At 40.1% G+C, this 26607-nt stretch overlaps 1 protein-coding gene across 2 annotated transcripts in view; it reads left to right on the top strand.

Moving 5' to 3' along the window:
* Positions 1–26607, top strand: part of gpr158b (G protein-coupled receptor 158b) — a 67956-nt gene that overhangs the window by 26513 nt on the left and 14836 nt on the right. For both annotated transcript variants that reach the window (XM_027283761.1, XM_019259027.2), the window contains exons 3-7: positions 9352–9454; positions 15694–15905; positions 17722–17790; positions 24061–24170; positions 25873–26111. In XM_027283761.1, coding sequence (XP_027139562.1) covers positions 9352–9454; positions 15694–15905; positions 17722–17790; positions 24061–24170; positions 25873–26111 — 733 coding nt within the window. The remainder of the gene's footprint in view (positions 1–9351; positions 9455–15693; positions 15906–17721; positions 17791–24060; positions 24171–25872; positions 26112–26607) is intronic.

Raw genomic sequence — 26607 nt, 5'->3', positions numbered from 1 at the left:
CGTTAGCCCACGCATCTACAATCCATCCGCAAACTGTGGCGTAACTTGCCCGGCGCTGCCTGCCACTCTTTGTGAAACTGTGGTCTCCATCATACACACCACATACACACATAGGGCGCACTGCGCTATAGGGCGCGCCGCACATTTTGAAAAAAATATAAGACGTTTATATGCGCCTTATGGTCGTGAAAATACGGTAGTTTTTATGTCCAGCATCCTCAAAAAACGATTGCTCACAAAGATATGTTGTAACAAATGGTATAAAAAATTCCAGGGCGGAGGCTCCACCGAACCCTAGGGTTCGATCGAAACAGGTTAAGAACCACTGGTATGCTGGAGGCAGGGAAGAGGTTAGCTTAGCTTAGCATGAAGACTGGAGGCTAGTGGAAAGCTAGCACAAAGTTCCAAAATACACCCCACGACATCTCTTAAGCAAGATGCATGAGGTTTTTTTTGTCCGTATGTAAGGAATATGACAAGTCACAGTTATGAGCTTTAGAGGTGTTGTTAGGTCTATTTTTGAACTTGCAAGATAGCCAAGTAGCGGTTTCCCTGCCTCCCGTCTTCACTAAGCTATTGCCTCCTGGCTCTACATGCAGCTCTCACACTCGGAAAGAAAGAAAATGGTATTTCCCAAAATGTCAAACCATTTCTTTGCTCTGCTTTTAGCATCAGACAAACAAAAAAGACATCAGTGACTGTCACTGATTCATGAAGTATAAATAGAGCTTTTCTGCTCTCTCCCAGAGAAGATAGACTGTTTTCACTGTTAGCATACAATTGTATACATTAATGAATGTTCATATCAAATTTATTGCCCTTTATTTTAGTACAGGGATATGTGCATTCACATGAGTAATCATACTGGTGCCTGTGTGTACGTGTTGCTGAGATATGTTTTTGCTCCAGTGGTATGTAAGCCCATGTAGCTCCCACAGTTATCAATGCAAGCTGGAATTATGCAGACGACACTTTAATTCTGCAAACAACCCTTAATTCTTATTTGATATTAATTAGTTTCCCTGTTACTTGGCAAAGCCCTGTGATTTCCCCTGACAGCAGCTGTTATTAACTGGGACGTTTGCTGCTTTACGCTGTAGAGAAGCATGTAGACCCTGTAGAGACTCAAATCATGAGTGAAACAAGTTCAGTAAGTGAGACCACAGCCCAGGCAGTGAAAAACACTAGCAACTGTACTTAATTTAGCTTTAGATGTCCGATTTAACTCCTGAGACCCTGCGTGATATCAGAATCTTTGATTTCACGTGATGTAATAGTTTATTTGTCTGCATTATAAATTTATGGTACTGTGTGTCCATGAGCTCTTCAAATCCCGCTGTTAGTCGCCATTAATTATCCAGATCTTGACATATTTCCCTACAAATGGAAATATTTGGAAATTGCAACACTACATAGCTCATGATCACTCAAAAAGTACATATTTCTGGATGATATAATTTTTTTTCTTTGTTACACTAGGGCAGCACTAACTTTGTTGAATTTGACCTGCAGAACTCATTTTCTGATGTATGTTCACAGATGTATTTGTTGCATGTGTCTTATATTTTATTCTGATTCTGAAATCCAGAAGGAATTCATTTTAGTCCCACTTATTTTTGGATTCAACAAGCAAAAACAGAGTTGCAATGGCTGAGTCTCCATCTTGTGTCGGTCATCTTTCTCCATCCTGTTGTTCCACAATATTTCCTCTTCAGCTTTTGCCCTCATGCAGCTACCTCCTGTGATATTCTTGTCAGAGATCAAAATCAAAATTGTCTTTCCCTTTTTCTTCACAGTGCACTCCCATTATTGGCCATGGATTTGTGTTGGACAAGTAAAGTGCCAGTGCAGGAGGGGATTCTACATCCAGCGCGAGTGGCGCTCAATGGCTTTAAAAGTAGGTTACACAAATCCCTGTATGATATAAAAATCATTTTGCAGTAGGCTGTCAGATCAAACTTTGAATCTTTCAAAAGTAAGCTTTTGGGATTTATGAAAAAACAAAAAACAAAAAAAAAACAACCTCTTATTTCAGTTGACAGCCACACGTTTTGGTTGAAATCCATTCCTTTCTCTAAAAACTACCTGATAGACAGCTAAGACAGGCGCGAGCCGATAGACGCATTTGTAGAGGAATCGCGCCGCGCGTCCGCAACTCCTAGTCCGCCATTATGCCCCCCTGAGCTGCATCGCAGGAAAGGAGGATAGTAGGTTCTATCGCAAGCACCATGGACCGAGTAAGGGAGAGCGAGAGGAGAAGAGCGAACCTAGCGAAAAGGGTCACGAAAAAGCGGAGGCTATAATTAGCCAGCGGACCAGCGGCTTGCATGAAGGCGCTGGACGAGTTAGACTACATGAGCCTAACTTTACTCTCATTTTGGTTGCTACCACTGACTTTTTAATGGGTGAATAGTACCTCAAATTCCCCACTCTGCGCTGTACAATCTGTTCTCACATAACTACTGGCTCGGGTTGGGAAACGTGTGTAATGCTTTATGGCACTCAGTCACGCCACTACCAACTATGTCGACTGTGATTTTGGTTGAAATTGGTGAAATTGACAAATTGAATGAAAATGAAATGAAATTGGATATGTTTTAATGGAGGAATGGTTTTTCTGGTTTTCCCTCTGATGTCCTCCAGCCTGCTCCGCCTGACTCTTTGTGATTTACACGTGAGCTGCTGCCAAAAATCTGTGTTTTAGATACGGTATTTAGTTTTGCTCAGTTAGCTGCTATTGGGCTGGCATGTTGGTTTGTTTATGCCGCAGCAACTTCGGGACCATTTGTTAGAAAGATTTTTTTTTAGAAAGACGGAAAGACGTTTTGCGTTTCGCATACACCTGTTTTAAAACTCAACATAACATTATTAAAAACACAGTACTCACCAGAACAGAATATGGCATTGTTCAACTGGGACATTATGTATAGTAGATAAAAATACACGTACATTAGAAACTATAAAAACAAAAAACCTAATCATTTTTCTGGTCTCCTGAAATTTATATTTTAATCAGCATTACAGCATTAACCAGTTGTTTCAGGTATGATTTCCAAAAGCTTTGAAATGATAGTAGTTGTGTTGCCACACAAAACTCAATAAAACTTTTTTTCAGATTCAGATTTACTACCGTGGTTTACTTTCCTCACTTCGTCCCTTCAGACTCCAAAAAAACAAAAATGCTTTTAAAAAACTGTGATTTAATCCTTCAAACAGCCTTGCTCATGGGGTTTCTTTATACATATTGCAGTGCCTATGCTGGGTAATTGTCTTGTGAATTATTTATTTTATGTCACTGTATATTATACTGTGGTTCTCTAACTGGCCCACATCTCGGCAGCCAGTCAATTTGAGTTAACACCCCCCAAACACACTGTTTATCTTTTTAAACACATTTAGCTACCGCTCTCTAAACAGAAACAATGTCTGAATGCTTTATATTGGTTATTATTAATTGACAAATGCCTGCTTAACACACTGGACTATCTCAAAGCCTTTATCCCAGTTGCCTGTTGTCTGTCTGAGTGGGCCTGTAGCTCTGGGTACTTGCTGGCGGATTGCAGTTAATGGCTGCTGTCATCAACCACGTGCCTTAACAGAACAAAACACGGGTCATAGTGATAAAAGACCATGCCGCTACTGCCAGCCTCACAGGCGTCCTCAAGTTGAGTCGATATGGCACAATATAGATGGTTTGTAACATCATGTTGATTCAATTGTTTTAGTTACACGTCTTCAGAGAGGAGCATAACTCTGTGGGGTGGGATTGTGAATGTTATCTTTGACTTATATTAAGACGGGAAATGGGCAACAAAATAAACGTGCTTACAGTACACGTTGTGTTGGGTCAGCGGTTCCAACAGTGTTGCTGTCATACAAAGATGCATTACAAATTCTCAGAAGAGCAGAAGCATCATATTGTACAGTTGGCAGTTAAATGCATTGCAGCTTGTGCTCTTAACATGTCTCCTTCTGTCTATTATCTTCCATAATATGCCCGATTTCGACGATAATACGGTAATTACACAGTAGTCGCCCCGCATTTATTATTGCTCTTGCCTTTTTTCCTCTGCTGGAAGAGTTTCGTTGTGAATGGTATAATGAAATCGAATGAATAATAATAAATCACGGACTGACATAACTCGGAAATCATGTTGAGGATCCATAAAGAGATAGTAACGCAAAAACCGGGGGGGGCATAAAAAGTAGATCTTTTTTTTATTGCTTTGCATGGTTAATAAAACAACTCTCTACTGACATTTTTACTGTTTCTGGGGAGGGGTTTTTTTTTTAAAAAAACAAAGTAACCCCACCTCCAAACATTCCATCCTTGAGAGTAAAGTACAGTTTGGGAGTAGAAAAAGTAGAAAGGCATGTACCACAGATTGTAGTACAGTGACCCTACCTTTTATATTTCCCATAGACAATTGCATTCAGATGGAAAACCACTGTCACGCCGGGAATTTTTTCATTATGTTATGCTGGTTCTAGCTGTGCTGTCACCAGTCTGTTGTTCTTTAATTCCTTTGGTTGATACTTCCAAATTTACCTCACAAAATCCCACCAAACTTGGATATTTTTACTACCGCATGACAGTTGATAATAAGCACACTTCAGCAAAGTCAAAGTTGTTTTTAAAATGGTCACAGAGAACTCATTCACCATTTTTTTCTAAATTCACAATGATGGCTTTAACAAGCAGTAGCTATATTTATCTTCCTATTTCTGTTTCTTCTATTGAGATCATTCCCAGCAAAAAAAGATTCAGCCATCTTCATGAAGCAATTTCAGATGGACAAAAGTATTAAATGGCCACTGGCTGCTCAGTGAAATATGGCATTTTGTATGTAGGATTCTGGCGTAAACCCAGTGTAATTCCCTTGGCAAAATTCCCGCGTAGTTGTGCAATCAGCCGCTGGGTGAGACGACAAGACGATTCACTGGGTGACAGATAGCAAAACACCCACCGACAGAGTCTGCACGGCTCACGGCTTCACAGAAAGCTGGAGCCACATAGACGTGCACAGTGAGACAGGAAGCCCGGGTGATTCTTCATACATTGGTGTGCACCTGTGTTCATTGCATACACGCACGTTTTATTTTTTGTGGAAGTCCCACAGTGAATGAACTCATTGATGCAAATGCTCCAAGTTCTGCACTTCAGCTTGCTTGAATTTTAAATTTAACTTTAACCCGAACACCACACTTTTCTTTTAACATCTGTTGAAGCGAAAGTAAGTAAGCAGTAAAACAAACACTCACACCCTCCTTGAACCATGTATATACCTCTTTCTCTGCCAATGCTAATGAATCAGAAAATACCCCGCGCATATGCATATGCATATGCATATGCAAATCTATCGGGACTGAGCACCGTGAACAATATTATGTTATATACTCGGAGTTTTAAGAGTAAAACAAAAGCTTTCTTAGCTTAACACTGGTTATGCACACAGACTGTGTAGCACGTTGACGAAAGCACAGCCCCATTAAAGTTCTGTGTGGAATCAGCTATTCGCCAACTCAAGGCAGGAGATATGCAGTGTAGTTTTATTAGCAATGAGAGAATTTTTGACTTCACATTTGACGCCATCACGCTTTGCAATGGCACATGTGCGCTAGTCACCTGGCTCTAAAGTATTACATTGTCCAACTATAAAACTGACGGACATGAAACTGGGTCTACGGTTAGGGTTGCCTACGTTGAATGTACTGTACACACTATTGTTTAGAAATGTGTTCTAATCGATCAAGTTATTAGCGCGCGTTCTACAAAAACAAACCAGACAAATAAGTAGCCGCATGCCGTCCGGGACAAATGAGTAACAGCTTTGACGTGTGTGTGTGGACTATGGTTCACATTAAATGCCCAACTGTTACCCTGAGGGAAGTGACTCTTTTAATCTGATAATGGAAGCAAACTTCAAAACAAATTGTATGCGCAGAGTCAAAAAAGAGAAACCTCCCCTGCTTCCTCTGTGCAACGTAATTGGACTCGCCTTCACACTCTCAGGCACAATGTTGACTCATACCAGTTCAGACTCAGTCTGCTACGAAAAACCACTTTAGCTTGTCTCGCTTTCCCCAATTCTGTCATCCACCCCTTTGCCAATTTTATGTTGTATTATTTCCAGATTTTTCAAAAAAAATTCTTGTCATAATGTGCACATAAAAAGGAAAAAAATTCAGTCCTCACAAAAAAGGAAATAGTCAGTAAGAAACATGGTTATCCTGTTCCTGCAAAAGTAAAAAAAAAAAAAAGTACCAATACAAAGTTGCAGAGAGCGTATTTCCAGACCCTGCTAAATTGTTAGTGGAGCTGAAAGCATTGGAGAAGGATTCTTGGCAAAACAATCCAAAGGCTACAAGGTTGTTTCTCATATGACAACGAAAAAAACAGCATCAGGCAACAACAGTTATAGTGCACCAGAAAAAAAAAAAAAGAAGGAAATTCTGTAAGTGGTCTGTGCTGTGCAATAGACTCATGACAAATTGAGGGGGACATGAGTGGCAATTTCAGTGGACAGTCTTTGGCTGACTGCCTTTTTTCTGCCCACCCAGGGGAGTAATTTTCACACTGTTGGAGAGCCTCCTGCACACATTTTTCAAAACAGACAGAAGGAAGAGCTGGTAGATGGATGTAGCATTGATTTCCCCATGTGTGCAACCTGATGATCGGTCCCAGTTTTGAGGAAGTTTCATTGGATTTATAGACCTCTGGCGTTTTCGTTTAAAATTGGCTTCGCAAGGTGGATTGACATTAACTCTCTCTCTCTCTCTCTCTCTAGGTGGAAAGCAGACAGACAGGACATCGGGCATGTTAATTTAAAAATGAATCTGAAAAAACACTTGTCTTTTTTGTTTGCTCTTTTCGTTTTGCTCTTCCAACTTCTTTCCTCTTCCTCAGACAGTTTGGGAAAAAGTGTCAGGAGACGACAGCCGAAAGCCAAGGCAGCGGCCTCTGATACAGAGGGACGAGGACCAACCCTATCTTTTTTCTGTGTGAATTTCTCATAAGGATTATCTATGGTTATGGCTTCCCTTTTTTGACCGCGTCGATTGAAAAGTACTTAGGCGTTTTCTTTCTCTTCCTAAGATAGGACCCAGCGCGCAATGGAAAATACTTTGTCTGCTTCATCCAACGGCGCCACAGTAATCCCCCGTGCTGACAATTATAAATATTAACTGTCATAAGAAAGCAAGAAAAAGTGGACATGAGAGGACTAAAGACATTAAAAACAACTGAAAAGAAGTTGTTTTTTCAATGCTTCTTAGACTGGTTAAAGCTTAATGGGTCTGCCCTGAATGGTCATTTTTGTTTGCCCTACTTTTACCAATATACATGGACAATCATACCAAAAGCTTTCCTATATGATCAAAGCTCAACCATAACATATATAAGGAAGAACCATAATTTTTTGCTGACCACCGAAAATGGTAGTTTGTAGACTGTAAATTCGTCCCCCAGAGCTTCTTTGGAAAACCAACCTTCATGTGGAGAAATGCCCTGGGCAGCGAAGAGAAGCTGCTGCCAAAGAGGCTGGTGGTAGAATCCTTTAAACCTCGTTTTAACTACCACTAAGGTTTCAGCTCAGTGTGTTTGCTCCCATACTAATTTATATCTGCCAGTGTGCACCTTACCTCAGTGTGACTTCTGCTGTTGCCTTTGAGAGACCAGTTCAGATATGCGTGGCTTCACCTTGGCAAGTGCCAGTCTCATGTCATTTTCACAGCAAAGTCTGTTCCTTTTCTTAGTTTTTATGTCCAGCATCCTCAGAAAACGATTGCTCACAAAGATATGTTGTAACAAATGGTATAAAAAATTCCAGGGCGGAGGCTCCACCGAACCCCTAGGGTTCGATCGAACCCAGGTTAAGAACCACTGGTATAGCTGGAGGCAGGGAAGAGGTTAGCTTAGCTTAGCATGAGGACTGGAGGCTAGTGGAAAAGCTAGCACAAAAGTTCCAGAATACACCCCACGACATCTCTAAAGCAAGATGCATGAGGTTTGTTTTGTCCGTATGTAAGGAATATGACAAGTACAAGTTATGAGCTTTAGAGGTGTTGTTAGGTCTATTTTTGAACTTGCAAGATAGCCAAGGTAGCGGTTCCCCCTGCCTCCCGTCTTCACTAAGCTAATTGCCTCCTGGCTCTACATGCAGCTCTCACACTCAGAAAGAAAGAAAATGAGTATTTCCCAAAATGTCAAACCATTTCTTTGCTCTGCTTTTAGCATCAGACAAACAAAAAGACAATCAGTGACTGTCACTGATTCATGAAGTATAAATAGAGCTTCGCTGCTCTCTCCCAGAGAAGATAGACTGTTTTCACTGTTAGCATACAATGTAATACACTATTAATGAATGTTCATATCAAATTTATTGCAGCTTTATTTTAGTACAGGGATATGTGCATTCACATGAGTAATCATACTGGTGCCTGTGTGTACGTGTTGCTGAGTATGTTTTTTGCTCCAGATGGTATGTAAGCCCATGTAGCTCCCACAGTTATCAATGCAAGCTGGAATTATGCAGACGACACTTTAATTCTGCAAACAACCCTTAATTCTTAATTTAGATATTAATTAGTTTCCCTGTTACTTGGCAAAGCCCTGTGATTTCCCCTGACAGCAGGCGTGTTTATAACTGGGACGTTTGCTGCTTTACGCTGTAGAGAAGCATGTAGACCATGTAGAGACTCAATATCATGAGTGAAACAAGTTCAGTAAGTGAGACCACAGCAGCAGGCAGTGAAAACACATAGCAACTGTACTTAATTTAGCTTTAGATGTCCGATTTAACTCCTGAGACCCTGCGTGATATTCAGAATCTTTGATTTCAGTGATGTAATAGTTTATTTGTCTGCATTATAAATGTTATGGTACTGTGTGTCCGCAAGCTCTACAAATCCCGCTAGTTAGTCGCCATTAATTATCCAGATCTTGACAATATTTCCCTACAAATGGAAATATTTGGAAATTGCAACACTACATAGCTCATGATCACTCAAAAAGGTTTTTTTCTTTGTTACTCTAGGGCAGCACTAACTTTGTTGAATTTGACCTGCAGAACTAATTTTCTGATGTATGTTCACAGATGTATTTGTTGCATGTGTCTTATGAGTTTTATTCTGATTCTGAAATCCAGAAGGAATTCATTTTAGTCCCACTTATTTTTGGATTCAACAAGCAAAACAGAGTTGCATTGGCTGGGTCTCCATCTTGGTCGGTCATCTTTCTCCATCCTGTTGTTCCACAAATTTCCTCTTCAGCTTTTGCCCTCGTGCAGCTACCTCCTGTGATATTCTTGTCGGAGATCAAAATCAAAATTGTCTTTTCATTTTTCTTCACAGTGCACTCCCATTATTGGCCATGGATTTGTGTTGGACAAGTACAAGTGCCAGTGCAGGAGGGGATTCTACCATCCAAGCCGAGTGGCGCTCAATGGCTTTAAAAGTAGGTTACAAATCCCTGTATGATATAAAAATACATTTTGCAGTAGGCTGTCAGATCAAAACTTTGAATCTTTCAAAAGTAAGCTTTTGGGATTTATGAAAAAAACAAAAAAAACAAAAAAAAAACAACCTCTTATTTCAGTTGACAGCCACACGTTTTGGTTGAAATCCATCTTATGTCTTTGAATGGGTATCCTGGGGCTTGTGAGGGTAAGATCTTCAGTCAAAGTATTTTAAGTGTTTTTATTGTGGAAATGTCTACTATGTCTCTAATCTTAGCTCTAGTGGGAGCTACAGGTGGCATCTGAATCACAGACCTGTTAGAGGCTGTGCACTGTTATTTTCTTTCATATGAACAAAGATGAAAAATGCACATTATAAATTTAGATAAGTACCTAATATAGAAAATCAGATAAAAGCATATAATAAATACAGCAGTGCATTGCTCATAAAGTTATTTAGCCTGTAGACAAGAAACAAAGTGGATAGATTTATGCTTTCACGTTCAAACTGTTTGCTTCATTTGTACAAGAGGAAAACATTTGATGATGAGAAACAACAAATGACACCATGCAAGTTTGGCCAGAGTTGCTAAAGCGTGGTGTAAAGCTCCCCCACAGGACAGGACTGCTAATGTATCTTTGATATGCTGTATTTAATTTGACAAACTGTAAAAAGTTATTTTATGGTAAAAAACTGCCAGCTGTGGTTGCCAGAATTTTACCGTAATAAATACATTATAATCTTTTCTAATGTTACAGTAAAATGATATTAGTACTGTTGATTTCACGTATAAGGTTGGCCTTTCATTCCATATTTTAGAATGTTTATAGATGTTACAGTGAAAACATTTCCAAACCATGACAATAAAAGACCATAAAATATGCCTTTAAATATTACTGTATTATACAGGTATAATTCACAGTCTCTAATATAATATACTATTCTATATAAATTCCCTTAAAAATGCTGTATAAATAAAGGTTTTGAAATATGTATATAGTAAAACAGTCATATTTCATTACATATTTTATGATCTTTTACTGTCATAGTTTGGCAGTTTTTCACCATATAATCTGCAGAATTGTTTTTACAGGGAAATGGTAAAGTTTTCATCTTACATTTGAGCAGATAAATCTATTCCTGACATTTTTGCTTTTATATTAGCAGTTTAGTGAAAAATAAAAACCCATACAGTGGGAACCAATCCAAAGCTACAGTTGCTAAGCTATGATTAGAACGTTTCTGTCTGGGGTAGGGTTAGGGTTTTATGAATATTAAATTGATATTGACAAATCTGGCTAAAACTGTTTTATTCGTGTCATTCCTTATTATTATTTCAGGTGTGACAATCATAATAAATATAGGCTAAAAAGTTGCAGTAAAATCTGAACGTGTACACACAACTTGACCTTTTTCCTCTGATGTTTCCCCTTTCACCCTTTCGATCAAAGTATATCCTTAACTATACCTCCCTGTCCGTGCTTTGGATTTAAATGACTGTGTTCTGACACATTGACTTAAAGCGCTGCAGTGTCCTCCAGCTTGGCCCTGATGAGCGAGATAATCAAGCAACAGCAATGGTTCTCATTCCTGACTCCAACAATACAGCACCCCAAGGGGGATGATATGCTAAGCTGGAGCTTTATTGTAATGCAGCATGATGAAGCCTGTAGTCAAATGGCTCAGTCTGTGAAGAGCCTCATCTTCTAAACCCCCATGCAGAACCCATCATTAAAAATCACTGCAGCTCAGATTGGGTCGCAGTGGCTGGCGACCCTGATTCCCCCTACCCCCAAAACCTGTCTGTTATTCCTCGTGCATCCCAGAAAACAGACCAGACTGGAAATAGATTTTATATTGTTCCCTAGCAACAGGCCAAAAGGACAGATATCAAAGGGGAGAAAAGATAGAGAGAGGAAAACACAGCTTGCAATAACAAATGAATTATTTGGAAATATGCAGTCGAACCTCATGACATTTGATTTGAATGTCACAATCTACTTCTTTACTTGTGATCTTGTGACATTTTCTCTAGATATCTTTGACTATTCATTAACTAGATAGATAGATAGATAGATAGATAGATAGATAGATAGATAGATACTGTTTTTCAGTGTTCACTGTGTTGTATGTCAAACAATAATATTAGGCTGTTCAGTGTATATAGGATCAAATAACAAAATTATAATCCCATTGGGCCTCCAGAAATCCCTCATTCTGGATATTGTAGTCATGTCAGCATGTATAAAAATCTTCCCTTAAGAGAAACCAGATGTTAGATATATGCCATATGTGCAAGAATCCATATTAGATGACTGCAGTGTAGACAAGCTAAATGTCATTCCTAACAACCTGTGTCAATACAGAATTTAATAAGTAGTACTCATCGGCCACACGTGTTCACATGACTCCTCAGACCTTTTTCTCTGAAAAATCTTAAGCATAATAACATGACGCATTTTCCATCCAAAGCCATCTGTCTACTCCTCTGTCAGCTCTCCCCGAGTGCCACACTGAGACTCACCAAAGCACTGATCATACAGTCTAACAAACATTTTTTAACAAACTGTAACAGTGAATCACCGTAAAACAAGTGTTCTCACCAGCTTTTGTGCAGAACTGTTCACCACCTTCTTGTACTCCGCACCAGATTAAAATCCGAGGAGCTAATGGTGCTACAGTAAAAGCAAATTCTGGGTGAGTCTGGGTTAACTGGGAGGCCTCCATCTTTACATAAGGAACACAACAGTTCACTGATAAAATACTTAATACCAATACTAATACTTTTTTTTCTTATTTCAGTGTCTTGTGGGCTCGGGTTAATTGCAAGACTTTTGGCAAGAAACCATAAACCTGCTGAGTATGAACAAAAAACAATGTTCCTATCAAAGCATTTATCTACTTTAGGTGGGTTCAGGCAGAGCGAGCTCTGCAGCAGCTTCAAGCAGGGCAGGTAAAAAAGATGAAAAATGAATCAGAACAAAACCACAGTAGCTGATTTAAAGGCCAGCAATCACTGAAAAAACACCTTTTTTGCACTTTATAAACTTTCTGTAAGATCACTCCTGATAGGTAATCTGATGGGTGGCAGGTGCCGCTTGCACCTGACAACTGACTCGAAACAGAGAGGTGTGGAATTTCTGTGAATATCTGGCCTCACACTAGATGTGAGAAACTCAGTTGAGAAATAACAACGTCACGTGCATAGCAGGAATTTAAACTAACACAAATACATTATGTAGATATAGAGTTTCATCAGTTAGGTGTGCAGCACAGGATAAAGCTTCGCTGATGTTGGCAACTCGTCTGACTTGACAGGAGCTCAGAACTGAAGAGGTGAAGTTAGGGACCATCTGTTAGCGCGCTCGCTGATTTGCATAGAGGAATTCTATAGCCAAATTATTCCTTAGTACGAGTATTTATTTAGCATCATGTACATGGACCTCTTTTGTTCAGCAAATCACAGTCTGCAAGCAGCTGCAACCAACTTCCAAAAAGAGAGTGCCTAACTTAAAATTTACACAAAGTTATATAGTATGTGTGCCTATCTTATTGGTCTAAAAACTGTTGGGGAGCGGCCCTGGTTTAAACTTGGCTCTCCCTTGTTGGTGCACAGGCTGGTCCCAGCCTCTTGGCACTCAGCTGCTCCAATCATCTTGAGCCAGCTTCCTGAAGAGGAGGAAAACCTAAATTCCCCCTTCGATGTACCTAGTCAGTGATCTGAGACATCTTACAGTATGCCTCATATGACTAACTGCATACTGAACTTTTAGGGGGTTTGACTTTTGACCCTGACGGTATCTTGTCCCTCTGTTTTCAACCGGCTGATAATCAGAGTAACCCTCTGTTCTTTTTTTTCCGTATTGAAACCAACTTTATTTTCATCTGGACCTGCTCCTATTGCATGCACAATATACAATATACATTATGCAATATGGCCCAAATTCTTACTTTTATTATTCCACCAACCTCCTGTTTTAACTCCACTACTGATTTCCTTTAACAGCTTTGATTGAACATGAGCTAGACTTTTTTAAGTTCCAATACAAATTGTGTTTTATTATTTCATTTATTCAGGTTCATGGTTAAGATGTTATTCCGTTGGCAGCTAAACCTATAGATACAGATATGATGAGTATAAATGGCAGCAGGACACAATTTATTGCAGAAGGTGAAGCAGGCTGGACAATTTTTAACAGCCTCCAGTAGAAAGCATTGTTACATCCATTATAAATTTAAGTACAGATACAAATACATAAATTTTACTGACATAAACATACAGATATACTTAGTCGCTTTGCCTCACACCCCTAACAGCTTACTACACAGCCACCAATGAGTCTGATATTGTGAATGTGAGTGAATGCATGCACTTAAAAAAAGTACACAAACTTGTTGCCTCAAAAAATTAAGTTGATGAGTTAGAAAAGCTTGTTTATTGTTTTATTGTTTTCACAATCTTTTAATTTTAAGTTTATGTTACTTAATCACCATGCTTTGTGTTAACTTCTTTTTTTTTTATTTAGTGTGGGCTGCTTGATACAAATTGAACACCACTTAAAATCACTCAATACCCAACTTAAAACTTTTAGTTTCACTCATTCATTTTGCCATTTCACTCAGATTAACTATTTTCCTTGAATAGGTCCTTGCTGTAGCGCCCCAGGTTTAGGTCTAACCTGTTGCCTGTTACTATCTAATAAAGACAAACAAAACCCATACATATTCTTAAGATTATAAAATACCAGAGAGAATAACATATTATCTGAAATTTACAACAAAAAGGCAAAAGACAGTGAGGGGGCTCACAATTCATTTAGTCACAAATTGCTAAACCCTTACACTCAGTGCGACTAACTGGAAAAAGAAAACCACTTTGTGTGATTTCTTACGTCAGTGACTGCATAACTGCTAACTAACCGATATCCCAGTACCTTCAGCACATTCGTTTGCAGCCATGCTCTGCTGAAGCACTTTATAACCTTAACATAATGTTTGCATTCTGTATGAGCTTTGGGACTTACAGAGGAATTACATGCTTATCGAGAATCATTTTCAAGAAGAGCTGCACAGTATCAGTGTGGTAAAAAATGGAGGTTTTAAACTACAAAATATTGCCTCCAGATCCTGCCACAGCAGACGCATCACGAAATGAAGAAATTATATTTCTTTACATGTAATTGATTAAATTCAAATGCGCTTAGCAGAACACGTCCAGTCACGATAATGTGAACACTATCCAGTGAGACAGAAAAAGTAATCTAGGGACAGTCTTGATAAACCATATCTCAGTGTGCCACATGCTGGTATAACAACAAATTATGCAGACCAAAGTGATGAAGGGAGCTGTGTCACAATATTTTATCCTCCTCTCCTTCATTATTCCTTCATCTGCTTAATTAAAGGCTGTATTCTTGTAATTATCACCCCAAGGCTTTGTGATTTATTGGACTGATGACTCCTACTCCTTCAAATTGATTAACTGAGCATTTAATAAGATGTCAGTGTGTGACAGCTAAACGCAAATTAATGAGATTGATAATCCTTGAAAACACTCCAGTAAATCAGACCTGTGTTCTGACTTGTGATTAGATATGAAATCTTCAAAAGACAGTTTTCCATCTGTTTGAAGAGTACAAATAAGTTACCTCTGCAGCATCACACAGCATATGAATATATTCCGGCTGTCAAGTGATTAAAAATGTATCTAACCAAGTACATGCTCTGTGATTAATTAACCTAAATGAATCACATATATCACAATTATAAAGTGATAATATTCATATAATCTGTCACAGCTAGACTGCATATAAACACCTGCTGGAGTGTGGTTTGATGGTTGCTCATGGTAGCGTCACAGGCTGTTTTAGCTCTGACCTCCGAGCTTGCAGCTAAGTGCTTCGTGTTGAGGTGATATTTCAGGCTTGAAGCACTCTGATGGTATGAAAATTCCTGACTGTAGAGATTTTGCCGAACATCGCACCCGTTAACAGTTCCATCTGGACAATGTTTTAAAGGTAAATTCACTGTGCCAGACCAAGACACATTTTGTCATCTGCTTCCAGCATGCTTACAAAGCTACTGTGTTCAGCGTCGTATGGGGTCAAGGGGAATCACAGGGCATAATTAATCTGTGTTCATTCTTTTTGGGTATTATTTATAATATAATTCATTAATTAAAATCAATCTGTTACTTTGACAACCCTATAATATATATTTGTGTTCTCATGTCCTCAGGTAAAGGGCAGGTCTCTAACAGAGACGAGATCTCTGACGTGTCAAATAAATGCCTGCCATGCCGCAAGGGCTGCCCTTACTGCCGGGATGACACACCCTGCCTGATTCAGGAGGATGGTGCTCTGCGGCTCGCTGTGACCTCCTTTCAGGGTCTGTGCATGGTGCTGGACCTCGCCAGCATGGTGGTAGTCTACCACCTCAGGAGGAACAAGGTAAAGTTCTGACCGACTCTCAGTCCAGCATTGTTTAACTTTGGTCCTATGCATGTGCAGAATCTGCAAAAAGGAACTGTAAAGTTCATTATTCCATCACATGCAGTGCAACATTACATCACTAGAATATAAAGTGCAGCACAGACTGTTTATAGTTTGTGATTGCTCCTCTGAATCTTTATTTATCACCCACATTATAACCATGGCAACACATCTTTTTTTGTGAATATGTGGAAACTATGCGACTATACCTGAACAAATAGGAAGTGTTCAGTTGCATTATGGGAACTGCAGTATTCATGTTTTTGGCACTTAATAAGACTAAAAATCCAAAAAATCTCATTCATTTTGGCATAGAGAATCTGATTGGTTTTCAACATAAAACACCCTGCGCAAAACTTCCTCATGTCAAAAGTGACAAAAGGGAACTACACTGCCTACTTACTCATGGTAGAAGCACATAAACCAAGGGAAATGACCAAATCTGAGCAAGTTAACAAAGTCTGGCACACAAAACTCTCCGCTTCAGAAATGCTCCTGCAGTCACTACTTGACAGAGATGTGCTAGAAAAATGTGTGTCTGTCTGGACAATATGTGGACCACTTAAAATGGAAGAAGGTGAAGGGTCAAATTTGAAAGTGAAAGTTGAGATCCATGACAAGGACAACCATGGGCAGGGGCTCACCCACAGTGCTTGATAAGTACTAAAATAGACAATCCAGCACCCAACTTATTATACCAGACTTTATGAAAGGCAAACAATCCCTCTGTGCACTGAGTCACACAGTAAATGAAAGTAAAAATTAGACACTTGTCCAAGATTAAGCAGTTCTATTATGTTGGGAATTGTTGAGTCTGTAAATAATATTATAAAGAGTACAGTCTACACCTGCTGTGTATGGAAAGTGTCATGAGATAACTTATTTTATGATGGCGCTATATAAATAAATTGAATTAAATAGAATTGAATTAGAGACTAACTAACTAACTATTTCAGTAATTTAGAGGAGCGTGTCTGACAATATTAGTTTGCTGTTTCATAACATATGCATTTGATCAGGGACACCTTTAATCTAAGCCAAATGAAAGACCATCTAATTCCATAACTACGAGTAACATCCACCACAAATGTACCTGAGCTGTTCATTTGAATCCACACTAATTCACAGCAGAGGTGTTGCATAATAACCACTCTGCTAATAGAATAAAGGGAAATAAATATGAGATCCTCACGGTGTGGGGTAATTACAACCACTCCTCAGGCAAAGTTCAGTTGAATCTCTTCCCGTGTGCTATTTATAGACATCTGTGCTTTAGATTTTCCCACGTTTCTTCAGTGCACAAGAAATGTCCCTGGAGCCCTTTGAATTTACATAAAAAACATACGAAATCTTCGAGGAGGTAATGTGAATAATTAACTCCAGCCCAGAGAAGCTCTGTCGTCACTCATATTCTTGTTTCAGGGCAAAGCAAAAAATTAGATATATTCAACCCCTCGTTGTGTTTATTTGCTTTGAAAGAGGCCATTTAGATTTCTAATTTGCATTTGCCTGCAATGGCAAAGAAGCTGGTAGCACGACATCTGACAATACTCCATTTGAACAAACTTGAGATTTACAGCAGCAGGGTTTGAAGAGTGAATCCTGGCCCTCCTTCTGTATGTGTGTATTGTGTTAAAACAGCATGAAACTGATGCATCATGTTCGTCATCTTGTTGACATGGTGCAAATTCACAAAGCTGGGCAAAGACCTGATACCATAAGAGAGGCCACTGTCAGTGACTAATTGATTGATGTTTTTTTTTCTGTTTTTTAGAGCATCCGTACATCTGGTCTCATTCTGCTGGAAGTCATCTTGTTTGGGGCGTTACTGCTCTACTTTCCAGTAAGTCTGCATTCTGAAATAAAATAGTAGTCAGGTATTGTGAACCTGTATTTGCCTTTTACTGACCCAGTATGTTTTTATATTCATTAATGTAGGGGAAATTAGCACAAACATCATAATATTCATTATTAGTCATCCACCGTCTTATCTCAGAGTCAACATTACAATAACCAAATTTCTATAAGGCTCAATCAGCTTTGGGAATTAACCTGGATACATTCAGTTGAGCTCACCAAGACCAAAGGAACAAATGCTGTTTTTGTGCTAAGCTCAGTTACAAATACATCATGTTGGGGTGTTGTTTAGTTCAGTTGGTAGACCAGCCGCCCCATGTGTCAAGGCTCAGTCCTTACCGCGGAAGCCCAGGATTCGAATCCGACCTGTGGTCATGTCATTCCCCATCTCTCTCTCTCTACACATTCCTGTCACTCTTCAGCTGTCTCTATCAAAATAAAGCTTGAAAAGGCTAAAAAACAAAAAAAAATCTTTACAAATACATCATGTTTCCTGTGGCAGCTTCACAATAAAAGCCTTCTCGTATTTCAGCAGTTCAGTGGATTAAACATGAGGCATCCACAGTATGACATGTTGGGTTTGTATTAGCAGCTCTTATACGGCTGTTGGAGAGATACTATTACAAACGGTAATGCTGGATTACATACTGCATTGTTTGTTGTTAATCCCTCCTGCGTGTGAAGGAAATTTGAATCCTATGTGTTAATGACAAAACTCCACTACTAACAATGAAAGAGGCTATATAGAGAGATAATTACATGTAAATATGTTGAATGATGACATTAAGTGTGAAAAATGGGTTGTGTAGTAACATTTAGGAGGATCGGCTAAAATGCAATATTATATTCATACATTTATTCATTTTCATTGGTGTATGATCACCTGTAAACAATAATAGTTGTGTTTGTTACCTTAGAATGAGACTTACTATATCTACAGAGAGAGCAAGTACTCTTACACAGAGTCTGCCATGTTTTTACAGTAGCCCAGAACGGACAAACTAAACAAGAGGGGCTTTCACGTTATTTATGCAAGTTTGGCAGGCTCTGCAGTTTCTCCTATGCACTTGGACAGGGAATGTGAAGCAAGTTGGTTGCAATTTGTAGGCTACTAAACCCTACACACTGGACCTTTAATAAAAATCGTAAGCAAATATTTGCTATAACACATTTTCCAGAGAAAAGCAACATTTTTACCAAGAAAATGACGCCAGTACTGCTTATAAACAGGGATTGTTCTTCCTTATGTTCATAACAGAAGACATCTTCTTCAGCTGCAGCTAGAGGCTGTTATCGTATAGTACTGTACTTCTGACCATTGTCTGGATAATAACAGAGAGTTGGACATCACAGTATGACTTCTTGTGCATGTGTCTTTGTTAGCCTTTCTATTGTCTCTGTGTGTATGTGAGCAGGTTCACGTGGGTGGGTGCCAGCATGCATTGTATATGTGTGTATTTACACTTGTGCACACAGCCCACAGTGCACCTGGAGTGCCGCGTCAGAAGCCCATCTTTAGCAGGGAAACAGATGGAAGAAACCTGAGCGCCATGTAACAGAGAGAACCGATGTAACCAGGGAATTCGCTGCCTTCAAATACTTGTGCGGGCTGCCAACAGTGAGCCACTTCTCTCCTCAAACACAAAGCCTGATGGCTTTCTGTTGTTGGATGTTAGCCATATTTTAAGAAGACGGGGGGGGGAAAAACGCCCAAAATCTGTTGAGATGAAAGAGCTTCAGAGCGCTCGGCTGACTCTTGGGATAAAGGTTTTGTTCTTATTCTAAAGTTACTGGAGTGTTACTATCAGACAGATATTTGCATTAGCATAGAAATCCTGGATGGTTTGTTGCAGCAGATAAAGGGCTGCAGGTGTTGTCCTTATGTGACCACACTTTGCGTATATTTCTGCTGTGATACTTAAAATGGATTTTATTTTGCAACCATCCATCCTCCCTCTCCCCCATTCACCCAAAGGATAACTCAAGTACCAATAATAGCTCCCCCAAAATATCCTGCCACTCTCTTATGTTCACACACTTGGATACACTTAAGGGTCTCTTTCTCCCTTTGCTCCACTGTTTCTCCACCTTGCCTGCTTGTCTCTACCTTTTCCCTGTCCCAGCCTTTCCCTCATGTTCTCCTGTGGCCCTCTGCATGTTCTCTCTCTGCCACACCTCTGTGTCCGTCTCGTCTCCAGCAGTCTCAACGTTTGTTGCTGCTGCTGTTTCTTTGTTGCTGCCACCACGAGCCTCTTCAGCTTTGCGCAGCTGCTCTGCTCTGGTGCTCAATGCATTTTTAAACAGTCCATCAAGTTCTAGCACAACTTGTTTTAAAAATACATCTTCTGATTAATTGATGGGGGAGGCATCGGAGGTTGGATGGAAACCAAGAGGGCCACCTTCACTTGCGGGCGATATAAAAATGTGGCCTTTTATTGTGCAGTCCCCTGTGACTTTGTAGTCCACATGGGTAGCACTGCAGAAAGAGTGTGACACTGTTTGTGTCTGCCTATCTCTGTTTATGTTTGTGTGTGTGTATAGAGACAGGTTGGAGGATGGAGGATGAGTGTGTGTGTGTTATTTTCCTGTGATTGTGTGTATGTGCATTTGTGCATGGATTTGCATTTCTGCATTTAAGTGTGTGAGTGTAAGAAATAGCGTGGCCTACTTTTACTTCTTATTTGTGAAGGTGATTTATTGGTTTAGTCCAGAGAGAGCTGTAAAGCTGGATGTTTGCTCTGGAGGCAGAGAGACAGAGGTGCCAGGCAGGCTGCTAATCCTAACCAGAGGTTAGCATGAGAGTGAGACATGGAGAGGCAGGAAGACAAGAAGTAAAGAAGACAATGCCTGATGAATTGTTGCACACTTGAGTGTTTCGCACTACATTATTAACAGTTGCAGTTAACTGATTTGTTGTTGCTTCATAAAGCCAGAGAAGAAAACCTTTACAAATGCATAAACTAAACAAATTTTTAATTTATAATATCGGTTCATATTTACATTTTTAAACTTCAATTTAAAAGACACATAACCATTAAAACTACAGTTAATTTATAGTGGCAAGTGTATAGTAATGCTGTGTCTTAATTCAGATACTTACATTAGTACACTTCTATGTAGTGCATTATGTACTTCCTGGTATAGTACACAAATTTTGGTTGAGCACAGCCATCACATTACTTTTTTTTTTTTCTAAATTGCAGCTGAGCTGGACATTAGTGCTAACGTTTGTCTGCCAAAATATAAATATCTTAGCACTAAGAGTTGCGAAAAATGCTTTATTAACAGTTAACAAAGCATTTATTGTTATTAGATTTATTATATTCACTGCAACTACTTCAGCGCCGCCATTTTCACCATGCTGGTGGTCCCTACCTTTCTAAAGTGGTGACCATTGTATCCAGCATCCCTCACCATTATGAGTGAACCATGCGGGTACTCACAGTACACTGCATTTTGCCATAACTGACAATGTGAGTGCATTTATGTTGCCTGGTTCTCCATATTATATATAATATAACACACACATATAACACACTGACTGAAACTTGATATCAGTCATTCTTTCTACCTCTTTGAAAGAAAGAGGAAAAGTTTGCCTAGTCCTGTAAAAAATAAGCACTTTTCCAGTAAAACATATCACTGGTATCAGAGTCATGTGTTATGCTAAAGCTGTCCCTGCAAAACTACATAATAATTTCAAAAAAGGTGCCTTTGTCTGAAATATGAAGGGATTCGTTTTTGGTAGCAATTTCTTTTTCAACCCTTTCTTTTAATACGCACCTGTCTGTCTTCCATATACCAACTAATTTATCAGATCCTGAGCTGCAACTGTGATTCACAGTCAGTAGTGAAGCATTAAAAAGGAACAGCTATAATTCCTGTTCTTGTATATATAATGGACTTGGCTCCCGACTCTCTTATGATCTGCATACCAATGACGGACTTTGGCAGTGAAAGGTTTGATGAGGATTGTGGATAGAAAGAAACGGTTGCTGGTGCCCTCTGTGCTTTGACTGTGTATCAAATTCTTAATCAGGAGGTGAGAGAAATGTCTGTAGAGAGTGGATAGACTGACGGTGGAAAATGGGAACGTTATGACAGCTTGATTGCGACATGTTTTTGTAGAATGGGTGAAATGGATCTTGCCTATTAGATTATACAGCAAACATGGCAAAGTTTTGATGGTAAAAACAAAAAAAACAAGCTGTGAATTATACACAACCCATGTTCTTGTGACATTATGTCATTACGTGTCACTTTAAGCCAGTATTTTACTTGTAACTTCTTGAGTAGCGGTAAAAAAATGTTATCGGATTTTGTATTTGTTTCATTTCATCATTCTGTATCATGGTCTTCACTTATTTATATTCTCAGTCAGATATTAGTTTCCCTTTTCTTTCAACACATTTTACAGCCACACTGCTGCAGCCTCGGGGTTGGCTGGTTGTTTAGTATAGTTATTGGCACAGATGTTCGGCTTCTTTTCTATGGAAAAGAGGTTACAGGTGCTGTTTGTTACTTAAGCTTAATTACTCTGGATAGCTGCTGTCTCTTGAAAGCTGAGGCATTGTAGGAGCTGGGATAAATCACTGGCTGTACTCCTCAGGGACGCATTTATACTGCAGCTATAATCTATCCATCCATTAACTATACACACGTATCGTGTTCAGTGTTGTGGGGTGCTGGAGCCTGACCCAGCTACACCTTGGACAGGTTGCTAGTGCATTGCAGGGCTACATTTAGACAGGCTGCATAGATGGATGGTCTATTCAAATAACAGGGTAGGTCAAGTTATAAAATAAATATTAAGGACGTAGCTCACTGTGCTCTATTGTTTCGTGTGCACTAAATGGAATAACTGGTCCAGACTGTCTCTAAGTGGAGACAACCATATATATTCACTGGTAATGGGAAAATAGTTAAAAACTGCGCATTGGCCTGAATATTATTCAGATCAGTTTGCTTCCTTATAATGTGAAATTCATCTCTATTTAATCTGCAAGCAAAATGTATACATGATGACACTGGCATTATAAAGAATGGATGTGATATCACCCACGTTTTGAAGCTCAGAATGTGGTGGCTCTGGCTGCCACCATGTTGGCAGTCCTGCCTCTCCCGCCTCCCGGCTAATCTAAAAATGGGAAAAGATGGTAAATTGGCGGACCTGAAGTGGGCTGAATAATACCTGGCTGCTCAAACAAACCATCAATCAAAGTGGCCTCGCTGTTAATTCTGCGTCATTTTAAGCCTTAATAGAATTTCAACGGGTGAGTTGAATAGAAATTCAGACTCAGTACAGTTGTCATGAACAGATAAATTAGCTATAGAGACCAAAACAGTTTTTTGTACCAGGCTGTAAACATAGCCTGCTGTGAAGTTGGATATTTTAACTTATGTAGATTGACTCGTTGACTGTGGACGTTTGAGGAACTGCAGTTTTGGGCACTCCTGCATTGGTTTCACTTCACAGCCAGGGAGGCTGATATAAACTTGGCACTAGCGAGAGGGAGATTTTCCTCTATATGTCTTTGGTGTGAGGCCTACCACCAAACACCTTATGCCGTAACATGCTAGCTTTCTTTGCTTCAGTGAAAATGGGCACAGAGTGCACTTGATCTTCACAGCAGAATGTGATGCTCCGTTTCCCTTAGGTCAATGGAGATTTGACATGTGGCGTCCCGCTGAGATACACACTAATGAAATGAAACGCAGCCGTAATGGGAATGCAAATGGAGACTCGGATCTTTATGGCTTGGTGCATGAGACTTGTCTCTCTTGCAGCCTCGTCTTTAACAGTAATAGGTGCGAATAAACTTCACACCAAGCAGAAAATAACAAGATGACACTTCATGAGCCACTGGCAAATTGTGTTTCCTTGCAAATCACACCAAGACAACACACACACATACACACACACACACACACACACACACACACACACACAGAAACATGTCCATGCTCTGACACACTAAAATGCAAATCAACGTGCGAAGAATCATGCAGCTGCAGTCACTCGCACATGAAAAATTACATAGTTAAATATCACCAGTGAGATCGAAACTAACCCTTCAAACTGTCATAGCTAATATGTTTTGTCAGCGGGAGCTCTGGAGGGCCAAATCTGCCTCCAGCTCTGGTTCTCACGTGCTGGAGACTTGGACCTCATTTCTGATTCCTTCTGTGTGAATATGAAACGAGTGAAATGAAGAATGTGTCTGTTGAACACTAACACTGCTGTACAACTCTACAGGTGATGATCCTGTATTTCCATCCCAGTGTGTTTCGATGTATCCTTCTGAGGTGGGTTCGCCTCCTGGGTTTCGCCATCATGTACGGCACCATCATCCTCAAGCTGTACAGGTACCGTAAACTGAAACTAAAGGCATGGAATCAAAAGAGGGGCAATCATCATAGACAGAGATAGAGATATGACATTTCCTGTATGTTTTATCACATTTCTATGAATTATTCCTGTCTCTAATGTAAAGTGCAGATAAAACTAAAAATAGACAAGCCTCTCATCTCCTCCCATTCTGTCTCCTCTCTTCTTCCCTCCTCTCTCCTTATTTCACTTTGTCTCTGTTCCTCCCCACTGTCTCCTTATCTCCTCGTCCTCTCTCATTCATTTCTTCACTCCCTGTCTCCTTTCCTCTTCCCTTCTCCTATCTCCTCTCTTGTCTTCATCTTGTCTCACTTTCTTTCCTTTCCTACTCTTCTCCTCTCCTTTCTACTCCTCTCCTTCTCTCCTTTCCTCTCTTCCTGTCTCATCTCTTTCCTTTCATTTCGTCTCCTGTCGTCATATCCTAGTTTCCTCTCCTCTCCTGTTGTCCCCTCATGTTTCCTTATTTCCTCAGCCCTCCTCTTTTCCTATCTGCTCTAATTTGCCTTTTTCTTCTCTCCATCTCTCTCTTTCTCCTCTCCTCTCCTCTCCTCTCCTCTCCTTACTTCCATCGTGTCTCCATACCTTTCTTCACCTCATCGGCCTTCCTTCCTCCTATCTCCTCTCCTGATATTAACTTGCCCTATAGTTAGCCTTTTTCAGTTTCAATAATATAGCTCTCTCTCAGTCTGCACACTTGTGAACACACACGCACGCACGCACGCACGCACGCACGCACGCACACACACACACACACACACACACACACACACATGCACACGCATGCAGTTTTGCAAATAAGCACATTTAAATTTCACATCAGGTCCGGTCTATCTGCAACTGCCTGCTGAAGTATCTATTCAGACACACACTCTCACTTCTCGCTCTTTAGCTCTGAGCAACTGTTGCCGAGATGGGAGAAGGAGGTCAAAGGCCGGCCAGAGTGTTCCCTTGGCAAAATTACCAATTAGATTTTTTTTCCGAGCTCACTGGGTGTGAAGTGTGCCCCGGGGGCAAGCTCTTACAGCCCGGTCCCACTGAATATATCATAGATAAGATAGATTTGTCACAGTCTGGTCGGGAGAGAGTAGATGAGCACAGTGCAGAGATGATAGTAAACAGAGGATTGACTGTCTCCATATAACTCTCTTTACCCAGCGTCAGATCACTTCAAAACTATGGTTGATGTGCTGCATTTTTAACTCCCTTTTCCCTGTGTGCATGCAGTAAAGAGAGTAAATATTATGCAACTTTTAAATAAACCTCCTCTGCATACATTCAGTCTAATGTGTCACTTCCAGGCACATTTACAAATCACCTCCAAGCTGAAGAACCTATTAAAAAGTTCCAGGTTGTTCAGCTTCCCATTGGACTGTAAAACCCCCCAAAATCTGTTTCCTTGTTTTCCTCTTCTCCTATTTCTGCCTTCCGTTTATTTCTCCCTTCAGCCAAAGAGATATTACAACATTAAACTGAACATGCTTAACGAATATGAATGAAGTTAAATAATAGTGCTTCTTTCTCCCTACTCCTTTTTAATTCAAGTGGGCACGTTAATGAGAGCAACAGTCATGGGCGTGAGTTGTCAATCGCAGGGAGAGAATATCTTATTCACAGACGCTGCTCGACCTGATTTCACAGCCTGTTTACAGCCCTGATTGTCCTCCACTCTTCTTCTTCCAGGGTGTTAAAGGTGTTCCTGTCACGCACGGCCCAAAGGACACCTTATATGACCAGCTGGCGGGTCCTGCGGCTTCTGGCGGTGATCCTGCTGGTTGTCTTGTGGTTCCTTGTGGCCTGGACCTCCGCTGTGTGCCAGAACCCTGACCTGAGTCAGGCTCTGATCGCAGCAGGACTCACCCCAGAGGAGCTTCAGTTCAGCATGTGTCTGCTGGACCGATGGGACTATATGATGGCCGTCGGTAAGTGTGTGTGCGTTTTCTGTGTGTCTGTACTTACATCTACTGGATGTGTGTGTCTTTACAGGACAAGCGGGGACATTTTGGTCCTACTTACCACTTAACTGTAAGGAGCTTTTGGGCTTATGGCTTGGGTCTGGACTGCTTGAGTGTGGCTAAAGATTAAGTTTAGTTTAGAAACTTTTGGAAAAAAGTTGCAGGCGGAGTCAGGTAGTAAAACTGCCCAATACCACTAGGGACATTGGCAATAGATGTTATAAATCTAATTATCTCCCAGTGCTGCAGTGCGTTTCATCTAAATCTTTGTTTCAATCTGCATTGAATGTTCTCTAAAAACATGTTCATAAAAACTCGCTTCAAATGCTGCTGTGTAGTATTCTGTCACAGAGATTCTCATTAAAGAGGAATTTAGGTACCCTGTGGAGTTTGTAACTACTATATGTCACTACTAACAAACAGTGAAGGAGGAGAGCGCTAACAATACAATATGATTTAAAAT

Source organism: Larimichthys crocea, chromosome X (genome assembly GCF_000972845.2).
Source record: "Larimichthys crocea isolate SSNF chromosome X, L_crocea_2.0, whole genome shotgun sequence".
NCBI classification, from domain to species: Eukaryota; Metazoa; Chordata; class Actinopteri; family Sciaenidae; genus Larimichthys; species Larimichthys crocea.
The sequence above is the reverse complement of the archived record's forward strand: the minus strand, read 5'-3'. Positions and strand labels throughout refer to the sequence as shown.